General features: G+C 34.1%; 3 protein-coding genes across 4 annotated transcripts; 1 reads left to right on the top strand and 2 right to left on the bottom strand.

The window, feature by feature from the left end:
* Window positions 1–1,278: 1,278 nt before the first annotated feature.
* LOC143551672 (uncharacterized) lies at window positions 1,279–2,755 on the top strand. The gene is made up of 3 exons (XM_077042061.1): window positions 1,279–1,452; window positions 2,275–2,614; window positions 2,690–2,755. The coding sequence occupies exons 1-3, from the start codon at window positions 1,307–1,309 to the stop codon at window positions 2,753–2,755; spliced, it is 552 nt and encodes a 183-aa protein (XP_076898176.1). The 5' UTR covers window positions 1,279–1,306.
* A 2,004-nt stretch (window positions 2,756–4,759) lies between these two features.
* LOC143551671 (putative RNA-binding protein ARP1) lies at window positions 4,760–7,122 on the bottom strand. Of its 2 annotated transcripts, XM_077042060.1 has the most exons (5): window positions 6,702–7,122; window positions 6,343–6,514; window positions 6,056–6,243; window positions 5,410–5,626; window positions 4,760–4,976 (listed from the first exon to the last, which is right to left on the bottom strand). In XM_077042060.1, exons 1-5 carry the CDS (start codon window positions 6,891–6,893, stop codon window positions 4,930–4,932), a joined length of 816 nt encoding a protein of 271 aa, XP_076898175.1. In that variant the 5' UTR covers window positions 6,894–7,122; the 3' UTR covers window positions 4,760–4,929. The 2 variants fall into 2 exon arrangements, 1 of the variants encoding a protein (XP_076898175.1); XR_013138537.1 differs by lacking the exons at window positions 6,056–6,243; window positions 6,343–6,514; window positions 6,702–7,122 and having other exon boundaries at window positions 4,760–4,996; window positions 5,410–5,549.
* A 12,863-nt stretch (window positions 7,123–19,985) lies between these two features.
* LOC143551670 (nuclear transcription factor Y subunit B-1-like) lies at window positions 19,986–22,539 on the bottom strand. The gene is made up of 6 exons (XM_077042059.1): window positions 22,449–22,539; window positions 22,133–22,353; window positions 20,778–21,033; window positions 20,594–20,656; window positions 20,450–20,514; window positions 19,986–20,359 (listed from the first exon to the last, which is right to left on the bottom strand). The coding sequence occupies exons 2-5, from the start codon at window positions 22,342–22,344 to the stop codon at window positions 20,458–20,460; spliced, it is 588 nt and encodes a 195-aa protein (XP_076898174.1). The 5' UTR covers window positions 22,345–22,353; window positions 22,449–22,539; the 3' UTR covers window positions 19,986–20,359; window positions 20,450–20,457.
* Window positions 22,540–26,624: the final 4,085 nt, after the last annotated feature.

Genomic DNA, 26,624 nt, shown 5'->3' with positions numbered 1-26,624 from the left:
TTTGTTGGTTCACATTAACTAAAAAATATTGATCATAGTTTTGATTAATTACACTCTTTTAAGAGGTATGAGTGTATGACCCTAATCCACTGGTAAATTCATACAACAACAACAACAAAAAAAAAAAAAACCCCGACCCGATCACATGACATATTAAGCAGGGACCAGAAGAGGCATAAGGAATGTTTTCCTTTAACCAATAAAATAAGAGTTGTCATTATCGCATTTCGTCATGCCCTTTGCAGTAGGGGACCAATAATGTATGGGGTGACATCAACCATAATCTCTCCACTAGAAATAGAAACGTAGTAGAACTTATGTATGTTCTCATTCCGACTCACTCTAATACTCTTACACTTAATAAGTAGTTTCTGAAGAAAGAACAAAGTACCCATTCTCATGTTAGAGGATGGTCAAAGGAGAAATCCTCGTCCTATGACGAGGGTGACGATGTTAGGTTATCTGTTTACTATTCGTGAGGACAAGAAAATTGATGGAGGTCTTAATATCAAAGAGTTCGGATATCCATGTCTGGGAATTACTTCTTCACTTCACTTTTTTTTTCATCTTTCACTTTTTATTATGCTTAATCCAAGTTCTTGTTGCAGTGTGATATTAATTAATCTGGTTCCCCAAGGCTTTCATAGACCACTTAGAAATAAAAATTTTGGTTGGTATATTATTATTTCAATCAGCCCAAAATACTGATTATGGCCCATCAAAACAGTCACAGCCCAATAACCTATTACTCCACTCAATTAGTTTTGGTTCAACCCAAACCCGAAAACAAACCAACCCGCAAACTAAGGGGGTGTTGGGTGAGCTTCTAAAACTTGCTTATTTGTTATTTGTTTGTTGAAAAACAAAAGGTGTCTGGTAAAGCAATTTCAAAAGCTTCAAAATAAAGCTTTTCAAAAGTTATTTTTGCTTTTCAAAAAGCAGATAAGCAAAAAAACAATTTTAAAAGCTCCCCCAAACACCCCCTAAAATCTAGTTAGGCATGTGAATGGAATCGAAAAAACCAAACAAAAATAACTGAACAAAATAAAAGTTGACGGTTTGGTTTATGTTTTATTAAAACCGAACCAAACTAATATATTTTTATTTTTTATTTTAAGTTGTGTATTTTGAAATCGGTTCAAGATTTTAAAACCAAGATGACGAATAAAAACTAAACCGAACTAAACCAAATGGTTTGGTTTTAACTTAAAAGTTAAAACCCAACCGAACGGTTCTATGCATTGCATATATGAATAGTGTGTGATATAAAATATGCAAGTCTTATCACATCCTGCTATCACCAACAATGGAACCATCAGTAGTGAAACTGAAACCTATTGAAGCCACGCCGGAGACATTCAAAGACTACGGACAAGTGGTTCAGGCGTCGGCGGACGGTGACGAGTTCGGACCTCATGATGCACAACTCGACCTGTCCAAAGGCACTCCAAGGTTCAAATATTATCTCTCTCTGTTCGTTTTATTCATGATTAATAATTTAATATCAATTCGTTCGATTATTGATTTCAGAATTTCATAATTGTCACTTAATATTATAGGTTAGGGTTCATGACTTCAAGATTAATTCCTTGTTAAGTGATTTTTGTTAGTGAGGGGTATTATAGTCATTAACTAATAGAGGTGTGTGCGGTTCGGTTGTGGGCTAAAAACCATTTTCGGTTCAGTTTGGTTTTTTCGGTTTTTCCATTTAAGATTAAAAATTCTTGGCCGAAATTTTCAGCTGATTGACCGATTTGCAAAAAATTAATCGGTCGGTGGCCGAGTCCCGATTATTCAATCGGTGCTAGTCGCCGATTTTTGCAACACTGAAAATAATACATTTGGCTCTAAATCGTTTTGTTAATTAATAACTAATGGATTATTTATTATTATACATATGGGCTAAAATATTTGAGTTACATATTTATAAATGCCTTAAAACGGAAAATAAAAATGAAAATCTATAAGTTTGGTTCGTTTCGGTTGCTTCGTTTTTTACGGTTTTTATACATGTAAAACCAAAACTGAAACTTGAGTTTGGTTTTTACAGCAACATAAAATCAAACCATTGGTTTTTGTTTTGTTTGGTTTCGGATTGGTTTTATTGTTTTCATGCACACCCCTATTTTGTTATAAGGGTTTGTTAGATTTCTACCTTAAATGCGAGCTCGTATGGTTTTGTTGTTTTGTAAATTGAGCTAGTAAATACAGTTTTACATTTACGTATTATTATTATTATTATTATTATTTTAAAAACTCGAAACTATAATTTAGGTTTTATATTATGCATCTACAAGATCGAGCTCTCAAGTTTTCGAAAATAACGCATCATGCAAGTGTGACTCAATGCCTCGGTTCAATTAGCGGGGACGTTTGGTACCTTGGCATTGCAAAGGCGTCAATTGTGGATCCAAATGCCAAAGAAGTAAAGGGTGAAAATGTTTTGAAATCGGGCAGTGGTCACTGGTTCGTGCCTCCAACTGTTGACAGCGTTCGGGTGTTTAAAATCACCGGGCCAAAGTTTCTGAAACTGAACCGTGGGACTTGGCATGCTGGCCCGTTGTTTAAGCCGGACACCAGGGATTTCTACAATCTTGAACTCAGCAATACTAATGTAAGACATGTTTGGAAGACATTGATTTTGTTTTGTTTGAAAACTTACTAATGACCCGAATTCATCTTTGTGCAGGTGGTTGATCATACATCTCATGAATTCGAGAAGGAAAACGCGACAGTGTTTGTGATAGACGAGTAATTGTAAATGAGATTGTCATCTCGAATTCAATTGTTTATATCTAATAAGGATTGAAATAAAACAAGCTTACATGTTGGTTTATAATCGTAAAACAGATCAAAACAGAACGCGACAAAAAATGTTAATTTTTTTTTTCTTTTTGGTTATTTTAAAATAACAGATAAATATACATTAAATAATTCGTTACAGGATCATACATCATATGGAAACAACAGAAAACATTCAAGTCCTTGGATCACTACCATATTCAAAGGCATTACATTCCGAATCGCTACACAACCAAAACATAGATGGCGTATATAATCCCAGGAACGTACCCCAAAAACGTCAGCAATAAGCATATCCAGAACTCGATCTGCATATGAAGCACGCGCAATTTAGTCTCGAAATGAAATTATATAAATAGAATAGGAATAGAATAGGATTGAATACTTACACCACAACCATATCGAAGAAAGACGCCGATAGGAGGCAAGATGATTGCAAGTATGATCTCCACAAATGTTTCAGCACCCATGGTTGATCCTGTTTAATTTCCTCCTGTTGGTGTTGAAACTTGCAGGCAGAAACAAAGGGGAAGAAACGTTTGCGTTAACGGGTTTCAAACATCAACCAAGTGTATGTTGGAAGCCAAAATACCATGTTTGTCTCATTAATATCAGCTTGCCACGTGGATATACCAAACAACTGAATCAGTTATTTTTATTTTTTTATAACTGGAGGGTAACAAAGTTTTCTGAAAGTTTTGATATTCAATAAAAGTAAACCTTTGAAGAAAGTTTTAATATCTTATAAAATAAATTTTTGTTTCTCAATCAAAACATTTCGAGATAATGTATACAGGGGTGTTCATGGTTCAGTCTAAAACAATTATCAATACGGTTTCACAATCCGTTTTTTTTTTCCGGTTGGTTGGCTTTCAAAATATATATAAACTGTAATGAACGATTCCGTTTGTTGTTTATACCGAGAACTAGTCGTTCCAGACCAAATCATAAGATGCTCCTGCATCAATAGCACTTGTATATCCTTCCAACTTTGAAACTGAATCATTCCTTACAAAGTGTTACTTTTCAACATTTTACCTTTATATGTTAAGAAACTGAAAGATAAGCATTGGTTTGGAGTCTGTTTTATTGAGGCTTCTTTATTGTCTTATTGATTGTCTGTTGTAAGATCTACAGTTGAAAGCGACTGGAGATTGGTTTTGGTTGAACAAAATGGTATGAAACTATGGTTTTATTGTGTAGTCTTGCCGCTTGCTTCTTTTAAAATTTTGGGACATGTTGTTTTAAGCTTTTTTTATTGTATTTTCAGAGAACTTATATTTTGGGCAGCTTGTTTCTCTTATGATTCAGCTTTAGGCAGTTTGTTTTATATATTTCATGTCTTCCTTTAGATAACTCGTATAAAGGACCAATTAGCCAAAACGGTTATTAACGGTTTTGTTTGGTTCGTTTTAAAATATGAGTAGTTTGGTAGGGGCTTATAATATATTAACAGCCAAAACTGGACCGTTAACACCGCATAAAATATATACCTCGTATTTAACTAAAACTCGACCTTATATTTTTTTTATTTATATTTTTGATATATTGTGTCAAATTTTTTGTAAATAGCATACCATTTGTCTCCCTCATTTTTATAATTTAATAGACTTGTTTTTTTTTTATTTTGTCTAAAAGTTGATTTGGATTTATTAACTTATAAGCTTGAATTCACCAAACCGACAATTCCCCAATAATGAAAAGCCAAAAGCTCGTAGTCGAATTATACAAATAGAGTAATTACATAATTACTCTGCTTGATTCTCAAAATTAGCACGTTAATTTCATGTGAATGTTAATTTTCCCCTATAATATTATACAAATCTTTACAATTCCGAAAAGTAATGATTTATACATCAAAATATCAATAAAAGATCAAATTTTAATTGGTATTTATTACAACAACTCTATTTAAATATTTTGCATCTAAATGGAGAATGAGGGTGATGACAAACGAATGAATCGAATTAGATATGCCTAAAGGATGAGAATATAATTAATCAATTAATAACAATAAAGTTATAATTAAATTGAAAAAAAATGATGTAAATTAGAGGAAACAAAAAATAGTTGGTCATTGCAGATCAGATAAAATAACTTTGGCCACTCTAACCCCCTTCTCTTTAGTTATTTGCCACTTTTAGCCACATTTGTTCCTCTTCCCTCAACTGTACCTATTCAACAGCCAAACAAACTGTACTTTTATCATTAGTTGTTCCCAAACCACTCATTGTACAACTATCAAATTAAGTGTTTATACTATGGGACTAAGATTTATCATTAGGCATGTTGTAGGGACCATGATGCAATTATTAAAAGCATGAGCATGTGATTCTGTCACAACCTTGCTGGCAAAATGGTCAAAAACATTATGTCAAAAGGAGCATATTTTCATGTGAGATTAACTTATTTTAATAATAATTTCCATATCTTTATAAAAATAGATCCATTGTCTATACAGTATTATTCTTTAACCATTAAATAATAAATTTTGCATTCTAAACAAGATATGACATGTGTAAAAATAATTGGACTAAATATATTTGAGATATGAAACACAAAATCAAGTAGTAAATCAGTTATAAAATAATTAATATTAATATATACCTTGAGCTGGAGCAATTTGTGTGGGCTTTGAGAGAATAGCAGGAACTGAAGCTATTGGGCCAACAGAAGCTGGTGCACAAAATAAGTGGGCTGGTAAGCCCATTGCTTGAGAAGGATGGTATTGATACATTGGGTACGTTGGCATTGCAGGCCCACTTGGATACATATGCGAGTAGTGTCCTCCACTCATGTAGGCCCCACCAGTATACCCTAATTTCTGCATAATTAAAAATATTCATTTTTACATTTTTTTTCAAAAATTACCCTAACAAGCTTATCTAATTAGTTAGTTTGATGTAAAATTTATAAAATAAAGTATATATGAAATCATATAAATTAAAAACAATTTGAAAATTTAGTTTAAAAGGAAATTGATTGTCACATAATTGGCTTTTTAAATAAAAGCCCTACAAAATTGAAGTTTTAGTTTAACTAATTTTTAATACTAATAATCAACCAGTTACATTTTTTTTTCTTAATCACAATAGTGACATGTGCCTAGAGGACAAATTAAGATAATAAAAAAAAACAATTTTGCTCTTTAAAGTTTAAACTCTTAAAAATATAAGATAAAAATAAAAAGATAATTCTGTCATTTTCAAATGTATCATAATATAGTATAGATAAATCGTATCTATCCGCTTACATGATTGTAGCCTCCATTTGTTGTAGCCACGTAAGCCGTCGGCGCATAGCCATAGTAAGGCACGGCCGCCTGGTGGTGGTACGGCGACACCGGTGTAGGCGTAGGCGGGTAATACCATTGCACGTGGCTCGGAGGCGGAGGTGACGTCATCGCACCAGCTGATCTAGGTCCCACAATCACATTAGGACCTACAATAATCAAATCCACAATTAAATGTTACATTCACACCAAAATACCAAATGTACTGTTTCATTAAAAAAAATTAATAACACAAAATCAAAACCTACCGGATTGCTGGTGCGGCGGTAGCTGGGCTGGTGGTGACGGCGGCACAACGGTTAACGTCCGCTGACGACGTGCGCCGAGTGAGGCTAAGTTACAATTTGCACGACGGCCGTTAATAACCGGCGCTGGATCCTCACACGCCTTCTTAGCTGATTCCGGATCTTTAAATGTAACCTATTGCGCACAATAGCAGTAACAGAATTGTAACAGAAAATTAAAGTTAGTTAACAACTTAACAAACTATATAAGAAACAACAATGCATTATTATTATTATTATTATTATTATTATTATTATTATTATTATTATTATTACCACTACTACTACTACTACTATTATTATTAGAAGAACAATATACATACAAATCCATAGCCTTTGGATCGGCCGGTTGATTTATCAAAGATGATGACAGCTTCGAGAATATCACCGTACTGCTCAAAGTGATCTCTCACGGCTTCCTTCTGCGTCTCCCAGGCTAGGCCTCCGACGAAGACTTTGGTCAACGTAGTGTCGCCGAACGGACCTACGGTTCCGGCATTGGTCATCATAGTCATTTGCTGATTCAATTCAGTAATATTATTATTATTTGGAATTGAGAGAGTGAATTGAAATGGAATTGAGTTAGTGTATTTAATGTGTGTGAGAGAGAGAAGAAGACAGCTAGATGAAGATGGTGCTAACTGTTAAACCTGATGGGCTTAGATGTCAATCTTTTTCTTTTTATGTTTGTTGTATGATGATGCATAAATATATAATAATGATTACAATGTCACATGAGGTATTAGTGTTACTTTCCAAAATATTGCATATATGGGTGTTACTGTTACTTAGCTGTGACATGCGAAAAAGTACTCGTTAATTAACCGGTTTTGAAAACTGTCGGTTATTAATCATAACCGGTTGCTGTCTCTAGCTAGTTTTTGAGTGAAAAACACTAACTGTTGTAACCAATTAGGTTACAAAACTGGTTCCTAGCCGGTTCTAATTTGAGAATTTCTAAACGGTATATAACTTATGGTTAATACCGGTTTCTACTATGCTGGTTTCGGTTTTGATTTGGTTAATTGGTTAGGATTTGCACCTCTACTATGACATATTATGTCACATTACTATGATTTTTACTACTTGAAGTTGTAATTGGGTGATGATATTTATCTTCCGTCCTTTACGTTTTTACCATTTTTCAGTGATTCTACTTTACTTTTAAAAATGCCAAGAAACACCCTTTGTGTTCAAAACACTTTTTCTTCTGAAAAGGATGTAAAGACGTTTTCTGATATTTTTAAATGTAAATGACAATTGGTGAAAAGAAATCCCTGAAAAGTTTTTTTTTAACACAAGGACATTTTGTAACATTTTGAAAGGAATGATAACCACTAAAAAATGGTGAAACCCTAAAAAGTGATAAATGCAGTTTACTTAATTTTTTATCCGTCATTGCTTATATAATTCTAATTTTAAACTTCAATAAAGTATCGGATAGGTCTTGTCATTTTTTTTCGTGAATATATATTAATCCAATCTATAAATTTGTGATGTTTGTTTGAATTCATGATCGACCACTAACATAGATATAACTTTAGTAATCATTAGACCAAAGAGGATGGTGTTTAGTTGGGATATCATGCGGAAATATCTATCAATAGCCCATTTCTTTCACATGTGTCATATGACTATATGAGTACATGACAACAACAAACAGCTCTATCTATAAATTTCAATACCTAGGTGAATCAGATGTTCTAAGAAACTGTTTTGACTACCAAGTACCAACCAAGCATTTTTAGAGGATGATAATAATTTAAATGTTATGACTATATCATGGACAATAGTCAATAATATATATTTTTTTAATCAAAAGTTTTAATAAACATGTCACGGATAATCAAAATTATTGAAGTTATCAAAAGTTAACATGTTTGTTTTAAAAGAAAGTGAAAGTTGAACTGGTATTTCCATATAGATTAATTAAATAGGAAATTAATAATTTGAATGCTAGAATTATCTCTTTAATTTATTTATTAGTTTAAAAGTATAGAAATAGGACTTTGAATCATACTAGTGTGTTTTAAAGTTATTTAATAAAAATAGAAGATTAAGTCATTGTAGTTGGTGTAAAAAAACATAATAAGCATCTTGATTGATATCAAATTTTGTTTTTGTGTTCTTGTGTCTTATTTCCAACACATCATATGTAATAAAACTAACTCTTAATTTATTAAAAAAAATATGTAAAATAAAAATATTACTATGAGTTCGAATTTTAATGTTCAATATTGTTCAATAGACTATGACATACATGTTAATGACAAATTGATTAACCAGTAATGCATTTGTAACAAAATGTAAAATAATATTTGACTGATACATGTAGAAAGGCAAAAGAAAATCTTATTTAATAACATTGTAATTGAAATTACTTGTTAGCACGTATTTTAAGAACTGTGACAACTGTTGGGTTCACAAAATCCCTAGATATATATTGTTAATAGCCATTATAATACTTTGATACTAACTTTATTGGTATAAAATATTGTAGAAGTTCAGATAAAGTATGCCAATCTTTTAAAAAATATTAAAATATATTAAATTTAACAATACTCTAATAGAATAGAGTATGCATATCTTTTAATGTAAACTTGAAAACTATATCATTTTGTTTTATCCGTGTCTTTGACGTGATAGGATGGATGTAATTTTTCGGGGCTGACGGGTTTCTGTCATACTTGTTCATATTTATACATATCTAGTTGCTCGTTCAAAAAAAAATCTTATTTTATTTAATGGGAAACACCGATATTTGTAATGAACAAGTAATGTCTTATAAAGACGAGTCAGTGGGATAAGAACTATATTTATACATGATCGCACGTTATGCTCCAGACTTTGTAGGGACGGATGAAGCAATTGGATCGACTTCCAGATGAATAAATGTTAAGGAAGCATGGAACTCTGAGAAAAGTAGGGATTGCATAGTCATAAACAACTAACCATGATGGTGACTGATCCGGTGAAGATCATAATATAACTGTGTAATATTGAAGGTACTAGAGCAATGTCACTGGAATTCACACTCGCATTGCCACCCGAGATAAGGTAAGTTCTATTAATTTAAATCTCATACTCTCTATTTTATTTCATGATTTGAATTATCCATTGTCGATTCTTACATTAGAGTGTGGTCATATTGGAAAATCCGCATATGTTGTAGAGTATATTACAGTGTATAGGTTGTACGGCTCTTATCGGGCCGGCCCTTGGGTAGGGCGAGCCGTACAACCGTCCGAGGCACGTAATTTTTGAGGGCCCATAATTTTTTTATATATTTTTAATCTTTTATGTAGTGATAGATAGAAGTTTTCATGAAGGAAGTAAGTTGTAGAGATGAAATGAGAAAGATGGTGGTTGTTAAAGAAAAGTAATATTTTTTTACTTGGTTTTTTGTCTCTTTTCTCTCTCCTGACATCACCACTCCACCAGTGAACAATCAAAGGTTTATATATATACTTTTTTCACTTTAATTTAAGTTGTAAATTTATTTGATTTTTTATTTATTACTAAGATGTAAATTTATTTTTAGTTTCCTTTTTATTACTAAATGAGTAAATGATTTGAATAACTAACAGTTTTTTACTTATACTTTTACTTTTTTCTTTCTAAATCTATATGATTATTATATTTTCAATATCAAACTTTTAACTTTGCTGGCTATAAATTTATAAGACTTACTCTAATTTTTAATTTAACAATATATGTTTATTCCTTTTAAAATATTTCTCTAGAAGAATATGTTGTAAAAGAAACTTTAAACAATAGTTGGGTTCTATCCTCTCTTTTAAATACCAATAAGATTAATACTCAAAGAGGTTAGAAAAACTTTTTGAAAAATAAATTATTGGTGAACTTGTTTTGCGTAAACCGATTAATGATTAATAATTTTAAATATACACCCCAAAAAAATTTATATCCAAAACCCGTTTAAACTATACGAGCCTTTTTTCAGCTCGGCCGAGGTATATAAATCCTCGGGGACAGCTCTGGCTCTTATGTACTTATTTTTATTGTCATATGATTTAAACACCCATTACATTCACTCTTTGCATGAGAACACTCCCGCCTAAAGAAATATTATCAGTCACTCTCAACTTTCATCTTATTTTCTTCTGGCACTCTCAAACTAACAGAATACTAACTTCGTTAGTCTTTTTTAGCTGACATAAAAAATAAATACCATTTTCGAAAAAAAAAATTCTCTATTTTTGGTGGATAGTGGAATGTAAGTAGTGAAATTTGGGTTTGAACATAAGTAGTGTGGCACTGTGGCGTATGAAATAGAGGTTTTTTTAAATATATTTTTCACATAAGCATGTCACGTGTGTAATAAATTGTCCTCATCAGTGAAAAAAACTGACAGATCTAGTTAGTGTTTCATTAGTTTGGGATTGTCAGAAGAAAATAATATGAAAGTTAGGAGTGATTGATAATATTTTTTTAGTTGTGAGTGTCGCTGACCAAAGTATGAATACCAAGAGTATTTAAATACAATAACCATATTTTTAACTTTTTTCAATAAACTAAAAAGTAAAAGTGGGATTATTTGAATAACAACTTATTAACTTTATTACCTGTATGCCAATATCTTTATAAACACATTAACATATGATTATATATAAGTAACTATTAATTTTATTCAAAAACTTTTAAAGTGAAAAACAAGTTACATGAGTGTAGCAGCCTTGTTGCATATATAATCAACTCGTTGTCGTCTCTAAACATATAACGATCGGACATGCTTATTTCAAAAGCAATACTATATCAAGAACTCTAATAAATATATATAACGGGGGAGTTGGACACACGTAACTTAACAATTTTAAATGTTTGTGTTTATATATTTCTTCTAGTTCCCATACAATATTATAGTTAAGTAACAAACTAGTCTATATTATAGTATGAGGAAAGCTTAAACATTAAAAAAAAATGAAACAAGTACATGATGGGCCAATCAAAGGATTATGAAACCACGTGAGGATCACAACACCATGCCCCAAAGTACAAATGCCAAATGCACCCCAAAACACAGACGTGGCCAGCTGTATGACCCAGGGGCACTTTTGGTAAACAACAAGAACAAAAGATGAGAAGCATCAGCATGACTTTGACCATGCATCCCAATATAAGGCTGAGGGGTGTGGGGCGCAAACCTGGGCGCGAGAGCCCCTCCGCTCGCGCCTCGGAGCGCTAACCCCACACCACCGGGGCACGAGCCGGGGCGCGAGCGCGGAAATCCAGGCAGGCGTGAGTGTGGTCGCGGGAGAAGAGAGAGAAAGAGCCGTTGAGCTCGAGAGAAAGAGCCGTTGGAGCTCATTATTTAAAAAAAAAAAAAACCTTAAAACCCTTATATAATATCCCAAACTCCTATATAATACCCCATTTCATCTATAAAATACCCCATTTCACCCATATCAATCACCACAACTTCAAAATAAAACCCAAAATCAACCCATCTTCCCAATTTTTTTTTAAAAATAATGTCGTCGTACTCGTCTGATTCCGACTCCTCCGAAGAGGATGATTTGCTTCTTCATATAGGGGGAGTTTTGACCGCAACCGTGGTCGATCTCTTGCAAAATCAAGCCCATCAACCTCGACTCCCGAGGGTTAGAGCACCACCTCGTGATCGTGATCGATCGGGTGCTAACGATACTTTGTTTAGGCATTATTTTAGCCCTCAACCGGTATATGAGGAGTCGGATTTTCGAACTCGTTTCCGAATGAGCAGACAATTGTTCATGCGTATAGCAAGTGATTTAGAGGCACGGTATCCCTTTTTTCAACAAAGGGAGGATGCTAGGGGTCTCCCCGGTTTTACCCCTCTTCAAAAATGCACGGCTGCTATCCGTCAATTAGCGTACGGCATCTCGTCGGACGCTTTGGATGAGTATTTACAGATGTCAAAAAGGGTTGCACGTGAATCCCTTCATTTTTTCTGCCAAGTTAAAAAACATTAATTTTACTTTTTATTAAATATTTATTACATTTTGTAATATATATTATACGTAGGAGTCATATCGACTTACGCTCGGAGATATCTGCGTAAACCTACAATGTATGACATCCAACGCATATATGAGGTGCACGCAGAAAAACATGGTTTTCCTGGGATGCTAGGTAGCATCGATTGTACGCATGTTGGATGGGCTATGTGTCCAACGGCCTGGCGAGGTCAGTTCCACCGTGGTGATCATGAAGGGCCGACCCTTATACTTGAGGCGGCGGTGTCACAGGATCTTTGGTTTTGGCATGCTTTTTTTGGTGTTGCTGGGTCAAATAACGACCTTAATGTTATCGATCAGTCAAATTTGATCAACGACCTTATCGACGGGGTTGAACCACCTCAATCTTTTGTTGCAAATGGAGAACTCTTCAAGTACGGGTACTATCTGGTCGATGGTATTTACAACGAATGGGCCTTGTTAGTTCAAGCTTTTACAGATCCAATCGCCGACAAACGGAAGTATTTTACGAAGAAGCAAGAGTCTGCTAGAAAAGATATTGAAAGAGCTTTTGGAGCTATAAAAAAACAATATTATGTTCTGGCGAACCCGATACGTTATTGGACTCGGGAGAGGATAACGGACGTCGTCTACACGTGTCTGATCCTACACAACATGACGTTAGAAGACGAGGGCAAAGCTATCTGCCAAAACTACCAAGGTGACATTCCGCCACAACCGTCCACAATCAGTGATCAACAAAGACTTCATAACATAGCAAATATCAAGAGCCGTGAGATACACGGGGATCTTCGACATGAGTTGGTTGAACATTTGTGGGCGAGGCGACCCGATGATCTTGTATTAGATTAGTGTTATTATTAAGTATTATTGTTTGTTTAATTTTTAGTATGTTTTTTTTTGTAATTTGAATTTTAAAAAAAATGTGTGTTTTTTTTAATAATTTATGAGTTTTTTTAATAATACGTTTTTTGAATATATTGATAAAAAAATAAAAAAAAAAAAATCCGCTGGAGCCCCTCCACACCAGGGCCAGGGGCTCCAGCGGGGGCTCCAACACCCCCCTTATCCAGTTTCTCTCTCTGCCACACGTCACAATATTATTGGCTGGAGCCCCCACTCACGCCCCCGTTAGAGCCCCCCACACCCTTCAGCCTAAGCTAAGTTGTTAAATAACAAAAGTTAACTCTTATTTAAAAATTGTTATCCTTTTGGAAAACGCGTTTCTCCGCTTTTTATATCATATAAAATGTGACATGGAGTACACGTATATTTTTATAAGTTGATTTAAAAGTTCTTTTCAACTTTATACTTCTGGAAATTACTTTAAAGTGAACTTTAAACATGATATGATATATCATCACTTTTATAAATTATTGCATTTGATTTATTTAGTATAAATTAATATGAAAGTTCAATTAAAAGATACTTTAAAACACGAAAACTTCTTCATCTGTATAGGAAAACATATACACACAGAAGAATGAATATAAACCAATTTTAAATAAATAACTATAAGAAACGTATGTATGGTTATAACTTTTACTAGAACGTGATATAAAGATGTTTATTTAATAGACTTTATTTCTCTCTTTCTCACTATTGTTGATTATCTTCCATTTGGTGTGAATGAGTGACTTTACGATTCAAATAAATTTTTACTTAACTTTGTTTTGTATTAAATATTTTTGTGTGATTATATATAATGCATTAAAATATTGCAACAATATTCTTTTCTACATCTTATTATCTCTCATACACTATGTAGAAGTGGAAAAAAACTTTAGCCGTTTAAAACAAATACACTATGTAATAGTACTTAAGAGGTTCTATAATTAGAATTGATTCAATATTAGACGCACAATGTCTTAGTTTATAACACGGGTTTAAGGGCGGGCCTATCCTTGGAGTACGAAGGTCGGTCGTCCTCTGAGGAAAAATGTAATATTGTAGTGTAAAAATCTCGATCGACTCCTGTAAGTAAGAAAACTTATGACATCTATGAGAAAATATCCTGAATCTATTACTAACAGGTTCTTTAGTGCAATAAAAATAAAATAATAATAATAAAAGTAAAAAATTTAACTTAAATTAATAAGTATTGTAAGTACTTTAGAATTAACTCGTTAAGCCTTGCATTTAATTTAGTGTTTGTTTCATTAGAGATTTAGAGTTAGGAGCCTCTATATTTATGTATACATAAAGTGTAATGTTCAAATACAAATAAAGTTTTCCTGCTAAGTGTAAGAATTAAATTAAAGAAGAAAAAAATGTCACACAATGACATAAATGTAAATCAAGGAAGGTGATTAAAGTAGTTACGCTACTTATAAGTTATAACTAGAGTAATTACACTATAATGATAATTACGCTAGTTATATGTAGCACAATTACTCTAAATATCTAAACAATTACGCTACTTATAACTAGAGCAATTACTTTTTTTGAACGACAAACAAATCTTTTTTTGAACGACAAACAAATCTTCCAAATAAGCTACTGGCTACATTCACCCAATCGAGATACATTGTTCTTTTGATCCGGGGAAAACCATCTCCTAACGCCAACGCTCTTCGCCCTTGAACACTTGTTCGAAGGAACAACAATGTGGTGCGATAAAACTCATTTAGTTTAAGAATCTAACTGATGAAGGATCCAAGCTATAATTAGGAAAAGAGGCAAATGGAGAGGCAAATCATTTTGGGACAACTCATGACATAAAGTCTGGTTGAGAAGGGGTCGTTGGTGATTTTATGTGTCTTAGCTGTTGCTCTTGTGCCTCTTAGTTGGCAAAATAAAACCACCCCCACCCAATCAAATACCCCCAAAATCTTTATATATATACCATTACTTCAATTCTTCTTCATTATGTATATATTTATATAATTAATTATTAATTAATTAAATATATATATAAGAATATAAGATGTGTGGCTGTGTAGAGTGAAATGATGATCACGTCGTGAATATATAACAACTTGTTTATTTATTCCTGAGATGGATGTTCTTAATACATGGAACACCATCGATATTCAAGGATGGATTTGTACGTGTTTATATATTTTAAGTAACGTTTGAATGTTCAAAACCAAATTATTAAATATTGAGTCACAGGCTCACAGCCAACTGCTGGTGTGCAAAGTACCATAGTCTTGTATATTTTGTGTATAATTATATAATTTCAAGATTTGCTTGTAGTTCTTAGATTTTAACATTGACTTAATTTTATCATTGATTTAGTAATGTTTATTAGTTATGACCATAATACATATATGTGATTCATTTAAAATCAATAATACTATGTTAAAAACTGCATAAACACATATATATAATGCTTTAGTGAATATCTAAAATTGAAAAAAAAAAATGATTTGAGAATCAATATTAGAATCAGAACAACATAAGCACTTCTACCTAAGGTTTTAATAAAAATTAAAATACATAAAAATATTTAAAAAAAATACACGATTATATCTCTCTATTTAATTATTCTATGATTTTAACTGTTTAGGTATAAGATTGTGCATGTAACCTTCCACCTTTGGTGGAGTGATTTTGCTAATGATGGATAAGTGTCTACCTTCTTTGAAGGGTCAATTTTGAATCTTGAAGCCCCCGAGTTTCCTATTACGGTGTATTTACTCCTGAGATGCTACTCTTGTGGAGGGTACAACATCTGTCATGTGGTAGGTGGCTGGAAAGTTTCTCGGGGAACGCCAACCAAACTCGGATGTCAGCGTAGGCCCGGTTAAAACAACATAGTCTGGCTTGAGTTAGGTGGTGGGGCTCCTCTTTGAGGAGTTACGATCTAACTTAACTGTGAAAATTCATCATTCAAAAAAAAAAATCTGTGCATATAATGCACAAGATATATACATTTTGACAAAACTAGTATTAACACCCCACATTACGGCGGATATGTAAAACCGTTTATTTGATTCAATTATTACATATATTTAAATTAACTTAGTTGAAAATGAATTTAATTAGAACTTTGATTTTGTCATAAATGTCCAACTTACAAGTTACATCTTGTAAGAATTATCACTATCAATGTGGTTGGAAACTTGGAATGAGCTCTTTCAATGTGTTTTGCTTTATATTGAAATATGTACTTTAAAAAATAAATTCGGAACTAGCTTTTAGTTAGTTGTTTGTTGATACACATTTCTTTAATTATTATTCTTTCAGAATTCGATATTTTCTCAAATATGGTTTTGTATGCGAGTCCACGTTCTATATAACATGTATAGTAGGGCTGGACCGCCTGATTGCCAACCTAAGTTGACAAGCAATAGTGCTACAGAGTCTTTGCGTTGAGACAACCGTCCTAAGAAATATGCCAAAGTTATGAGTTTGATGATGTAAATCAAGATAAGGTGTCGGATTCTAGTTCAAGTTTGAACAAACCTTGGTTCGCTTTCGAGTTTGGACAGTATTTGAGGATGATGGAACACAAATCTACCTAAATAGTTTATAAAAATTTCAAGTTTAGACGATACCTGTAGCACTTAATAAGGCTAAGTATAGTGGAGGTGTCAAAGCCTCCACATTATAACTTCACCACCATATTTAACATGCTAAAACCATTATAAACAAGGTAAAGCGCAGCACCAAAGGGGAGTCTGCCAAAGGTTTACGGAGGTGAGGACTGAGGAGTGCCAGAGGTGGGGTTTATCCTGAATCAACCAATCACGCATTTTTATTTTTATTTTTTTTTATTTTAGTTTTTAGTTAAAGTCACTACAACAAAGTAAACCAGAGAGGCTTGCCCCAATTGCCAAGAACATGTTGGATGACCCGGATGTCCTGGGTTCAAATCATGATTCCGACCGTATTTTACCAGAGCATTAATACCTGTCGTGCCTTCCGGCGGGGTGAGCCAACTGGGTTTTACTAGGAACCCCAAGCCAAACTCGGATGCCAGCGTGGATCCCGATCATGTCAACATAGTTGGCCTGAGTGAGGTGGCAGGGCGCGACGTGTTCGCGCAGTTAGATGGCTTAACTGTGAAAGTCACATTTCAAAAAAATAAAAATAAATGATAGTTAAATTCTCAACAAGCTGCGTAATAGTAACTTAACTATTAACGTGTGTTAAAACCACTATACTAGCAATTATCATGATATCATAATGATTTCTCGTCATATTATTGAAACATGATCCCATTATATAGGGTGAAAATACAAAAGGAAACCAAATCAATTATAATCATTTACATACGTTAATACTCATGTTACTGTTATGCAACAAGTGAGAATTTAACTAATATTCCCTTGCAGTTTGAGTGGAAGATGGACGAATGCTCAAACTGGCTCGAAAGGGCTCGAATAGTCGACTGAATAAGCCTTTGGTTCAAATGTCAGCACACTGAAATGCGGATGGCACATGAAAAGCACGGACATAGCTGAGCCGAATCTTTTCTCAGACAAAATGAATATCAATTTCAACGTGTTTTTTTACTTTTCTCGGACAAAATGAATATCAATTTCAAAGTGTTTTTTTTCGTTGATTTTGGACAAGATTTTGTGACAAGTGAACAACCGAAATATCGTCACAATAGACGATGGTTGCCTTGGTCAAAGGTGAATGCAATTCAACGAAAAGACTACGCAACCAAGTAGTTTCAGGAGCGGCATTCACAATCCCCTGGTATTCCGCTTCGGCACTAGACCGTGAGATCGCAGATCGTCGTTTTGGCGAAGGTCAATTACAAGCGTTTACATATGTGTATACACTAACATATACATGGTCTAAGAATAAAAGAAAGAGAGGTTAAAAAATGATGTGTTGTTTTTGTAGTTTACTCCTAAGGCTGAGGGGTGTGGGGGGCGTGAGAGGGGGCGCGAGTGGGGGCTCCAGCCAATAATATTGTGACGTGTGGCAGAGAGAGAAACTTGATAAGATGGGTGTTGGTTGTGGTGCTCGCGCCCCGGGCCATGGTGTGGAGGGGCGCGAGAGGGGGCGCGAGCGGTTTTTTTTTTATTTTTTTATAAATGTATTAAAAAAACGAATTATTATAAAAACTCATAAATTATTTAAAAAAACACAATAAAACATTTAATTCGAAACAGTTTGTTTCCCGCGAACCCATTCTGTTTCGAACGATCACAAAACACATGCAGCCATGAATAATAATAATAATAATAATAATAATAATAATAATAATAAAGCAACCTCATAAATCATAATTTTAACTTCTCTCTCACTCCAACCCCTTTATTATTATTATGATATTATCTCTCACCGACTGCTACCCACTGAATCATAGATCTCCGGCTACAATACCCAGTTCTCCGGTCACCGGTCAGCCAGGTCAGTCACTTTTCCGGACAGTATTGCCAACATCATAAAAATTTTTTTTTTTAATAAACAAAGAGCCCAACGGCTCTATTTACGCATTCCCATGCCGTTCACGAGCGCTACCCCTCTTGCGCCTGCCTCTTTTTCCGCGCTCGCGCCCCTCTCGCGCCTCGGTGGTGTGGTGCTCGCGCCCCGGGGCGCGAGCGGCTGGCCTCACGCGCCCTTTCTCACGCTCCACACCCCTCAGCCTAACAATATAATATCTCAAAAAGCAAGTGATTGTAAGTTGTGACAGGCATGAGAGTTTAATAAGTTACTTTTCAGTTGTGACCATGATGACTACGCACGTGCATTTAACGTGTCATCCCATGTTTGTCACGTGCATCTCACGTGATGCCTCTTCCCATTACAACCATGACAATTGACAATTTGACATCACCTGGCTTCACAGAAATGTCACCACTAATTATTCAATCTCTCACCCAGGGAGGATAAAAAAGTCTATTAAACGAACCCAATAGAATAACATCGAAAAAAACGAACCGAAATAGCCAATCCAAATTGATAACTACAGTTTAGATATGGTCTTTGAAAGCCGAAATTTATGGTTCGGTTTCAGTTATGCCTCACTCAAAAAACAGAAGACCATTTATTTGAAATTTGAATGTTTATTAGATTTATAACCCAAATTCACTATCTTGGGCCAAAGCCATTAGTGGTGTACAAAACCGGTTTGGTTTTTGTATATTTAAAACCAGTTTGGGTCAAACTGATTGACCGGTCCGTATATTTGAATGTTTTTGTATATTTTGCATAGAAGTAGCCAAACTGATCCAGACCGGTTCGTATCGGTTTTAAAACCGGCTTAATTGTAAAATACCCAAACCGCTATACGAACGGTGGTTTGCTTTGGTTTGATAGAAACCGGTTTTAGAAACGAACCGGTTCGGTTTCCGGTTAACCGGTTCCAAACTAGTAATTTTTACACCTCTTAACAGTGGATAACAAAAAATTTAGGCCTTTAATTTTGAGCTCGAATCTAAACTAATAGCCCACAATTTGGCACGTTGGTCTTTTTATTTGTAAACTGGAAACTAGAGTTCAATTTCGGTTATGTATCGCAATAAAGTTAAACCTCGCGAAATTGTTTAAATGTTTGTTATTGGATTTATAACCCAAAGTCATTTTGGTCAAAGCCCAAATTCGCTAATAGAGTAATACGTAGATAACAATAATTTTAGGTCTGAAAGTTGAGCTCAAATTAATTACTTTAGTCCAACTTTTTCAGGCCCAAACATTATAAGCCATATATTTAAAGCCCGAAACTCAACCAAACTCAAGAAAAAACAAAGCCCAAAAAGCCCAAAACCAAACGGTTTTCTAAAACCAAAGTATCGGTTCGGTTTGAAACCAAAACTGACCCATTCACACCCCTCTTACCTTAAGTTTAACGCCAAAAGCCAACAAATCACATTCCTACACGTGTAAATTGTTATTACATAATTTACATCAATTTGCCTTCTCGGCAAACTTTAATTTAGAATAAATAAATATGCAAAGTTTGAAAAGCCCGCAGATTTTAACAACATAGCAATCAAATTGAACACGTGTCACTGCTTTCTCGCTTACTGACCATCTAATAGCAAGCGATGAATCAGTAAAGAAGAAAGCTCAAATTCCCACCATCATGTCGCCTCAGCCTGCATATTTTATACACAAGGGCTATGTAAATTGAAAGTTATAAATGTTCAAACCTGATAATATTAAGCAAGAGAGAACAGAGAGATTACTTGAAAGATCAAACATGTGAATTCAAATAGTTCATGCCTTGTGTATAAGGCCCTTGATGCGTGTACTGCAAATTCATACAGCATTTCAAAATCAAGAAATTGGGAAGAACCACAAAACCAGCCAGATGTTATTCAGTTATATACCTGTGCATTTGGAACAACCTGAGATCCAACCGTATCTTTCTTACCAGATCCCTTTGTATCACCCTAAGTAACATAACCATAATCATAGTAATATGTTAGCTAATTTATCAGATAAAAAACATAACCATAATCATAGTTATATTATAGTGAGTTCAGTTATAAATGTGTTAAACGAATCCAGTACCTCTAACTGTGTAGATGAATATTCCACATAAGCATCCAACATCAAACCAAAAAAAAATGAGAAAACTTTGGTAGAATATAAGAGATATGAATCAAGAAAGCAATATGTAACAAGAATACGATGTACCTCTCTGTATCTAGACAGATAACCTTTGAGGGGATCAATATAATCTTCAAACCCTAATGTTGCCATTGCCCAGAGCAAATCATCACCATTAATTGTCTTCCTCTTCTCTTTCAGGCACTTATCACTAGCCCTAATCCACAAATCACGATACAAGGTAAGCAAAATAAACAAATTGCATGAACTTAAACCATGTGTAGTGGAGTGGCATTCACTAACAAAACTATCGAACATGTGTAATGGTTTTTACTAACACAGTTGTTGCCTCTTCATGAATCAGTAACTATACATACTGTACTGCCAAAAAGGTTCTTAATTTACTGTAGCTAGAAGCCTAGAACACTTTATCAAATTTCTCAACCACTATAAAGCCTATAACTAAGACACTGAGTACACACTTACTCATTCAAAACTGAATGTATTCTTTATAAGAAGCTGATCTAAAAAATGACAGACTCTTACTTGGACTAGCTAGGCAGATATAAGCATTAACTAAACAAATGCTCAAACTTAAAAAAGTATAACTCGGATTACAATTGAAGTTACAGGCCCATAAACAGCAAACAAAAATGTCTCGACCAGCCAGATAAAGACGCTTTCGCCTAACCGTCGAACCAAAAATGCATCAATTAAGGCTTCAGTTTCATCAACTTTAGTGGCGCAAACAAGCCAAGCCGCTTGCAAGCAACTCAGCTACTCGAGATTGAATCGATAAAAAGCTCAAAAACAGCCGATCCTTTTCTAGCTCGAGCTCCTTCAGGACCGTTGAGCGTTAATGGGCATTGGATATTTTTAAGTTTTACCTCTTTTGGACTTCTATGTATTAGTTTCACACTGCGTAGCCTACCACAAGTGCTCGCCCGAGCTTAGGCTCGTTTAAGGTTTTTCCAAAACTATATAAATCTAACTAAAAATGTATAAAAGTTAATTAATAAATACTGTAATAAACGAGTCAAACACGAGCTTAAAAAAAATTCTCATGAACCAAGCCAAGCTCGAGCTCTCGTAAGTGTACACTGTAATCAACTTCCCCTAAAATTTCACTATTTCCAATTTTGTCTATTTTAATAAGCCAATAAACGCGTAAATCAAGGTTGGCCTCAATTTCCGCATTAACTTACGTCACTATTGATGTGATAGATTGTAAGTTGTAAGTTGAAAAACATGACATAACAATACCTAATTCAATCATTGAACAATAATTGAGAATAATAATAATAATAATTACGTACTCACTAGTGACGAAACTGATGAACTCAGAAACACATTCCTGAACAGTATCCTTAGCGTCTTTAGCAATCTTGCCGTTAGCCGGAAGTGCCTTCTTCATAATCCGGCTAATGTTAGCGATCGGAAGAAACCGGTCCTGTTCCCGGATGTTGGAGTTCGAGCGAGGACTCTGGTCACCGCCGCTGTCGGCCGGACTACCCGGAGCATCCGCCATCAACAAACCCTAAACCTGTAAAACATTAATAAATTAATTAATTAATAATAAAGTAATGAAATGAAATTAGAGAGCATAAATAAGGTTGGGGTTTTGGGGGTTACCTTAGTGAATGAAAATTGGAGGGAGTGGATTTGGCGGGTAAATAAGAGTTGAGTTGTGTTGGATCGGACGGCGGACGATGAAGAAGATTTGAATTTGGGTGTGGATTGGATTGTTTGTTTGAGATCTGATCTGAGAAATCTGGAAGATGTTTCTTGTGGATGTATATCGCTACGGTGCATCTCCACCGTTCGTTTTTTTCCCCTAAATATATATATGTTTTACCTTTTATTTTCACTTACGGCCGTAAATGAACCGAAAGTTCGGTGAACCGTTCGGCAAGAAGTTCGTTTGTTTGTTAAACGGACGTACCCGAATAAAAAATTTGTGTTCGTATATTTAAGCGAACGAACATGAACATGTATGTTCATGAACGTTTGTTTATGTCCGTTTATGTATTAATAATCATCTGATTAAATGTTTTATATTTTTTAATTTGTGTTCATTTAAGTGTTTTTTCATTTATGTTCGTTTATGTTTATTGTGTTCACTTACATTTGTTCATCTATATTCATTTATGTTCGTGCATCTTTGTTCAGTTATGTTTCCTTAAATTATAAACAAACGAATATAAACGAACACGAATGTTCTTTTTTTAAATAAACAAAAAGGAACATAAATATTTGTTATTCATTTAAAGTTAAATGAACGAACATGAATATGCCCTTGTTAGTGTTTGTTCGATCCGTTTACAGACTTTCATTATTCACATTGATGAATACGTCGGTCTCAATCTATAGGCTCTGTTGATTTTATTTGTGTTCGCTTGTATTCGTGAACACATTCATTTCCTTAATGAACGAACACGAGCATAAAATATCGTTCGGTAAGTGTTCGTGAACACATTATTTCCTTAACGAACTAACACGAACAAGGCCTTGTTCGTGTTCGTTCGGTTCGTGTACAGCCCTATTTTCACTTGATTATTTTTAATTTTTTTTAATTACGATCAACCAACATTTATTGAATTTGAAAAAGAGTAAGAGATGGTTCGATCATCGTATTTTTTCTCTCGAACCGAGAGATCCATGAATCATGATTCTGGTGCATATAGATACAAATGGTCCACTTACAACAATAATTTACAGGAACATTTTGAACATTTCGTTTCTGAGCAGAATAGCCGTTTTCAAGTAATGTTTGATCAATTACGTATTAATCCATATTCGATTGATTGGTATGAGGTTATCGACAAAAAAGATTTGTTTAAGTAACTCGCTTTTTTTTTGTTAGTTTCGGTGTCCATAACTCCATACTGATTTTAAAGCTTAAAGCTTGACGTACCAAAAACACCATCAACGAGGAAACCCACTAGTATGGAAAAACCACATTGTGTCAGGTTTCAAACTTAAACCATAAAGATCTAAAGTTTTAACCATCGCCCCATGAAATTTTCACTTGATAATTAAACAAATAAAGATCTTTTTTTTTAAATAACGAAAAAAAGCTTTTATGTTAACCACTAAACGGTATAGCAATACACTAACCAACCAGATAAGATCCGCCCGATGGTATTTACAATACAAAACAACACCAAATGTAATTACCCCCCACCCCCACCACACACACACACACTGCCAAACCGACACCCTAACACGTTAAAACCCTGCCACTTCTCCCGTGTTATTTCCTCCTTTCGTGATGTGTGCCAACTGCCAACCATAATGAGATTAGACGGAAGGCATGGAAAAACAAACAAATAAAGATTTAGATGAGTCATTTTGGGATTTTGTAAAACTGAAAATTATGATTCGGTTTTGGTCTCGATAAATATTTTTCTTGGTTTAGCATTCTCATTAAATTGGTTTTGTACGAACCACGAACCCAAATGCTTAAGCATTTTATTGCATTATAATAACAAGGCCAAAGTAAACTGAAAATGGAATTTGTATTGGCTCATCAACAAAATGGGCCTCTAGAGTCTAGACAGTGGATAATGGATGGTCCACAAATGGTTGTTTAAGGTTATATCGGTAGTCGAAGGACGTGTACAAACTACAAAGAAAAGTTAGTTACCGCAGAGGGCAAGATGGGCTATAATTTTTGTGTAGTAGCATAATTTCATAGTCATTTTGGCCTCCACTGCTTAGTAATTTGGAACTTAATGTCAAAACAAATATTTTTGCATGACCTTAAGAGCGCTCTTAACTATTCTAATCTAAATACAAACATCTCAACCTATTCTTGATCCACCAATAACTTAACGCTTTAATATCTCCAAGTATCTTAGCGATCTTTATGGGCTTGTTATCGAATATCAAGCTGTTTCGAGCCCTCTAAATACACCAACAAGCCACCATAATAAACAAATGCACCAATCTCCTGCTATTTCCGATATCAAGAACATGATTACGATTCTCAAAGATGTCGTGCACCGAGGTTGCAAGAAGGGGGGGAATGTTGCACCCTCTAATTTCTTTAGTTGGATTCTTTTGAAAGGAATGTTGAATTGTTGTGAATTCCGTACGGTCACAATTTATTATAATTGAATCAATGGTTGCCCTTAAACTTCACCGCAAACACTAGAGGTCTCTTCCTCTTAACCACCGGGTTCGTTGATGACATAAATCATAATACTTTATAGTCTTTTTAGACAATTTGTTTCATATTAATTGTTTAAATAATGCATTAATATTACTATGTTATATATTACTTTATGTCGTGCGTATGTTTTACAAGTTTTCATATATAATTAACCGAAATGAGACAATTAAGCTAAAAAGAATACGCTAACGATCAACGACAAAAATATGTCTCTTTAATTTATGTGTTCTCAAAGCCGACATGCATTAGCTTAAGTTCTAGTTGAATATAAAAGATGTTAAAATAAGAATGTAGTTTGTTGGATCAAACAAAAATACACGAGATTATGGAGGTAATTGCCATTTATTTGTGCTTGGTCACCGCATGAGGAATTGAACTAAATTGGGGATTTGTTATCGAACTAATTACAAGCCAGAATATGTTTCAAAATCGTTATTATCATGTAGTTAATGTTTTGTTTTTCTCTTTTTATCTGCATAGGATGAGAAATGTCATATTAGAACTGTTTATGTACTTTTTTCAAGTTATCTTTTATTTTGTAACTAAAGTAAAAATAGCAAAGATATAAAGCAACAGTCATAACTTTAATAAAATTTATACTGTATATAAATTTACAACATATACTTACTTTTATGAAAGTTTAGGTGGTGGGTCTCTTGACAATTGATACATCCTTAGAATATGATATTTGTCATTGACTTTGTAAGTTGTAACTTTATAGGTGTCCCATTGAAGGTAAAGTTTTTTGAAAATTTGCCCTAAATGAAGGTGCCGGATTTAGTTAAATTAACATTAAAATTTCATATTCGACGTTTGACAAATTCACATGATACTAATTGTCACATAACAAGGTTTAGACAAACATGACATTTGTCATAGGGCCTAGATCCTTTCAAGATCATTTGATGAAAACAAAACGAGATCCCGAACAAGTTTGCTAATGTCTTATTAGAATGTAATCAGCATAAAAACATCATTTTCGTCATACATTTATATCTATTTCTTAAAATGTTTTGGATGAAGATTTATAGTTACTTCGGAAAATGACTTGCATACATGCCAAATGGCAATCATGTTGGGTTTGTGTTGTTCAATCTGAGCATCACCCGTAGTTTATTTACGTGAAAGACGTCAACTGTAACTCGTGTGTACTTAAAATCATGTAACCCAAACACGGATCGTATACACTCATTTATCCAAAACGTTTCAAATGGGTTGGTGGGTAATAACATGTTAATCGTGTTGGTGAGTTATAAAAATTGAGTTAAATTGTTTAGTGATCGACACGAATAAACAAATACCTGGCAGGTCGACTAGTTAAATTAAATGGATCAAACATGCATGTCAACCTGAAAATGACATGTTTAACAAAACGGTCAACACGAGCATGACACATTTTGTAAATGGGTTAGATATGTCAACCCAAAATCTTATTATTTTCGTGTCGTGTTAAAGTCATGTCAGAAATATTCACCCATAGAAGAAACCTTAGTTAAATACGGTGACATCAAAGTAAAGGGACCGTCTGTCTTAAGTTTATAGTTGAATCACTAAATTTGTAACTATGAAAAGTAGAGACCTTTAAGCCATGATTATGGGAGGATTACACGCATTTAATAAGAGCTTCATGTGTA

Source organism: Bidens hawaiensis, unplaced genomic scaffold, assembly GCF_021521415.1.
Source record: "Bidens hawaiensis isolate Kalapana, Puna unplaced genomic scaffold, B.hawaiensis_p1.1 tig00016560_1, whole genome shotgun sequence".
NCBI classification, from domain to species: domain Eukaryota; kingdom Viridiplantae; phylum Streptophyta; class Magnoliopsida; order Asterales; family Asteraceae; genus Bidens; species Bidens hawaiensis.
Note: the sequence above shows the minus strand (reverse complement) of the source record. Positions and strands in the feature narration are given on the sequence as shown.

Coding starts and splice junctions, on each gene's coding strand:
- LOC143551671 (XM_077042060.1), bottom strand. CDS start 6,893: ATGACTATGATGACCAATGCCGGAACCGTAGGTCCGTTCGGCGACACT. Junction 5,627..6,055: donor CAAATGGAGGCTACAATCAT/GTAAGCGGATAG, acceptor TTAATTATGCAG/AAATTAGGGTATACTGGTGG. Junction 4,977..5,409: donor ACAAATTGCTCCAGCTCAAG/GTATATATTAAT, acceptor GCTGTTGAATAG/GTACAGTTGAGGGAAGAGGA.
- LOC143551670 (XM_077042059.1), bottom strand. CDS start 22,344: ATGGCGGATGCTCCGGGTAGTCCGGCCGACAGCGGCGGTGACCAGAGT. Junction 21,034..22,132: donor ATCAGTTTCGTCACTAGTGA/GTACGTAATTAT, acceptor TTTGTGGATTAG/GGCTAGTGATAAGTGCCTGA. Junction 20,515..20,593: donor AGGTTGTTCCAAATGCACAG/GTATATAACTGA, acceptor ATGAATTTGCAG/TACACGCATCAAGGGCCTTA.
- LOC143551672 (XM_077042061.1), top strand. CDS start 1,307: ATGGAACCATCAGTAGTGAAACTGAAACCTATTGAAGCCACGCCGGAG. Junction 1,453..2,274: donor CTGTCCAAAGGCACTCCAAG/GTTCAAATATTA, acceptor ACTATAATTTAG/GTTTTATATTATGCATCTAC. Junction 2,615..2,689: donor TTGAACTCAGCAATACTAAT/GTAAGACATGTT, acceptor ATCTTTGTGCAG/GTGGTTGATCATACATCTCA.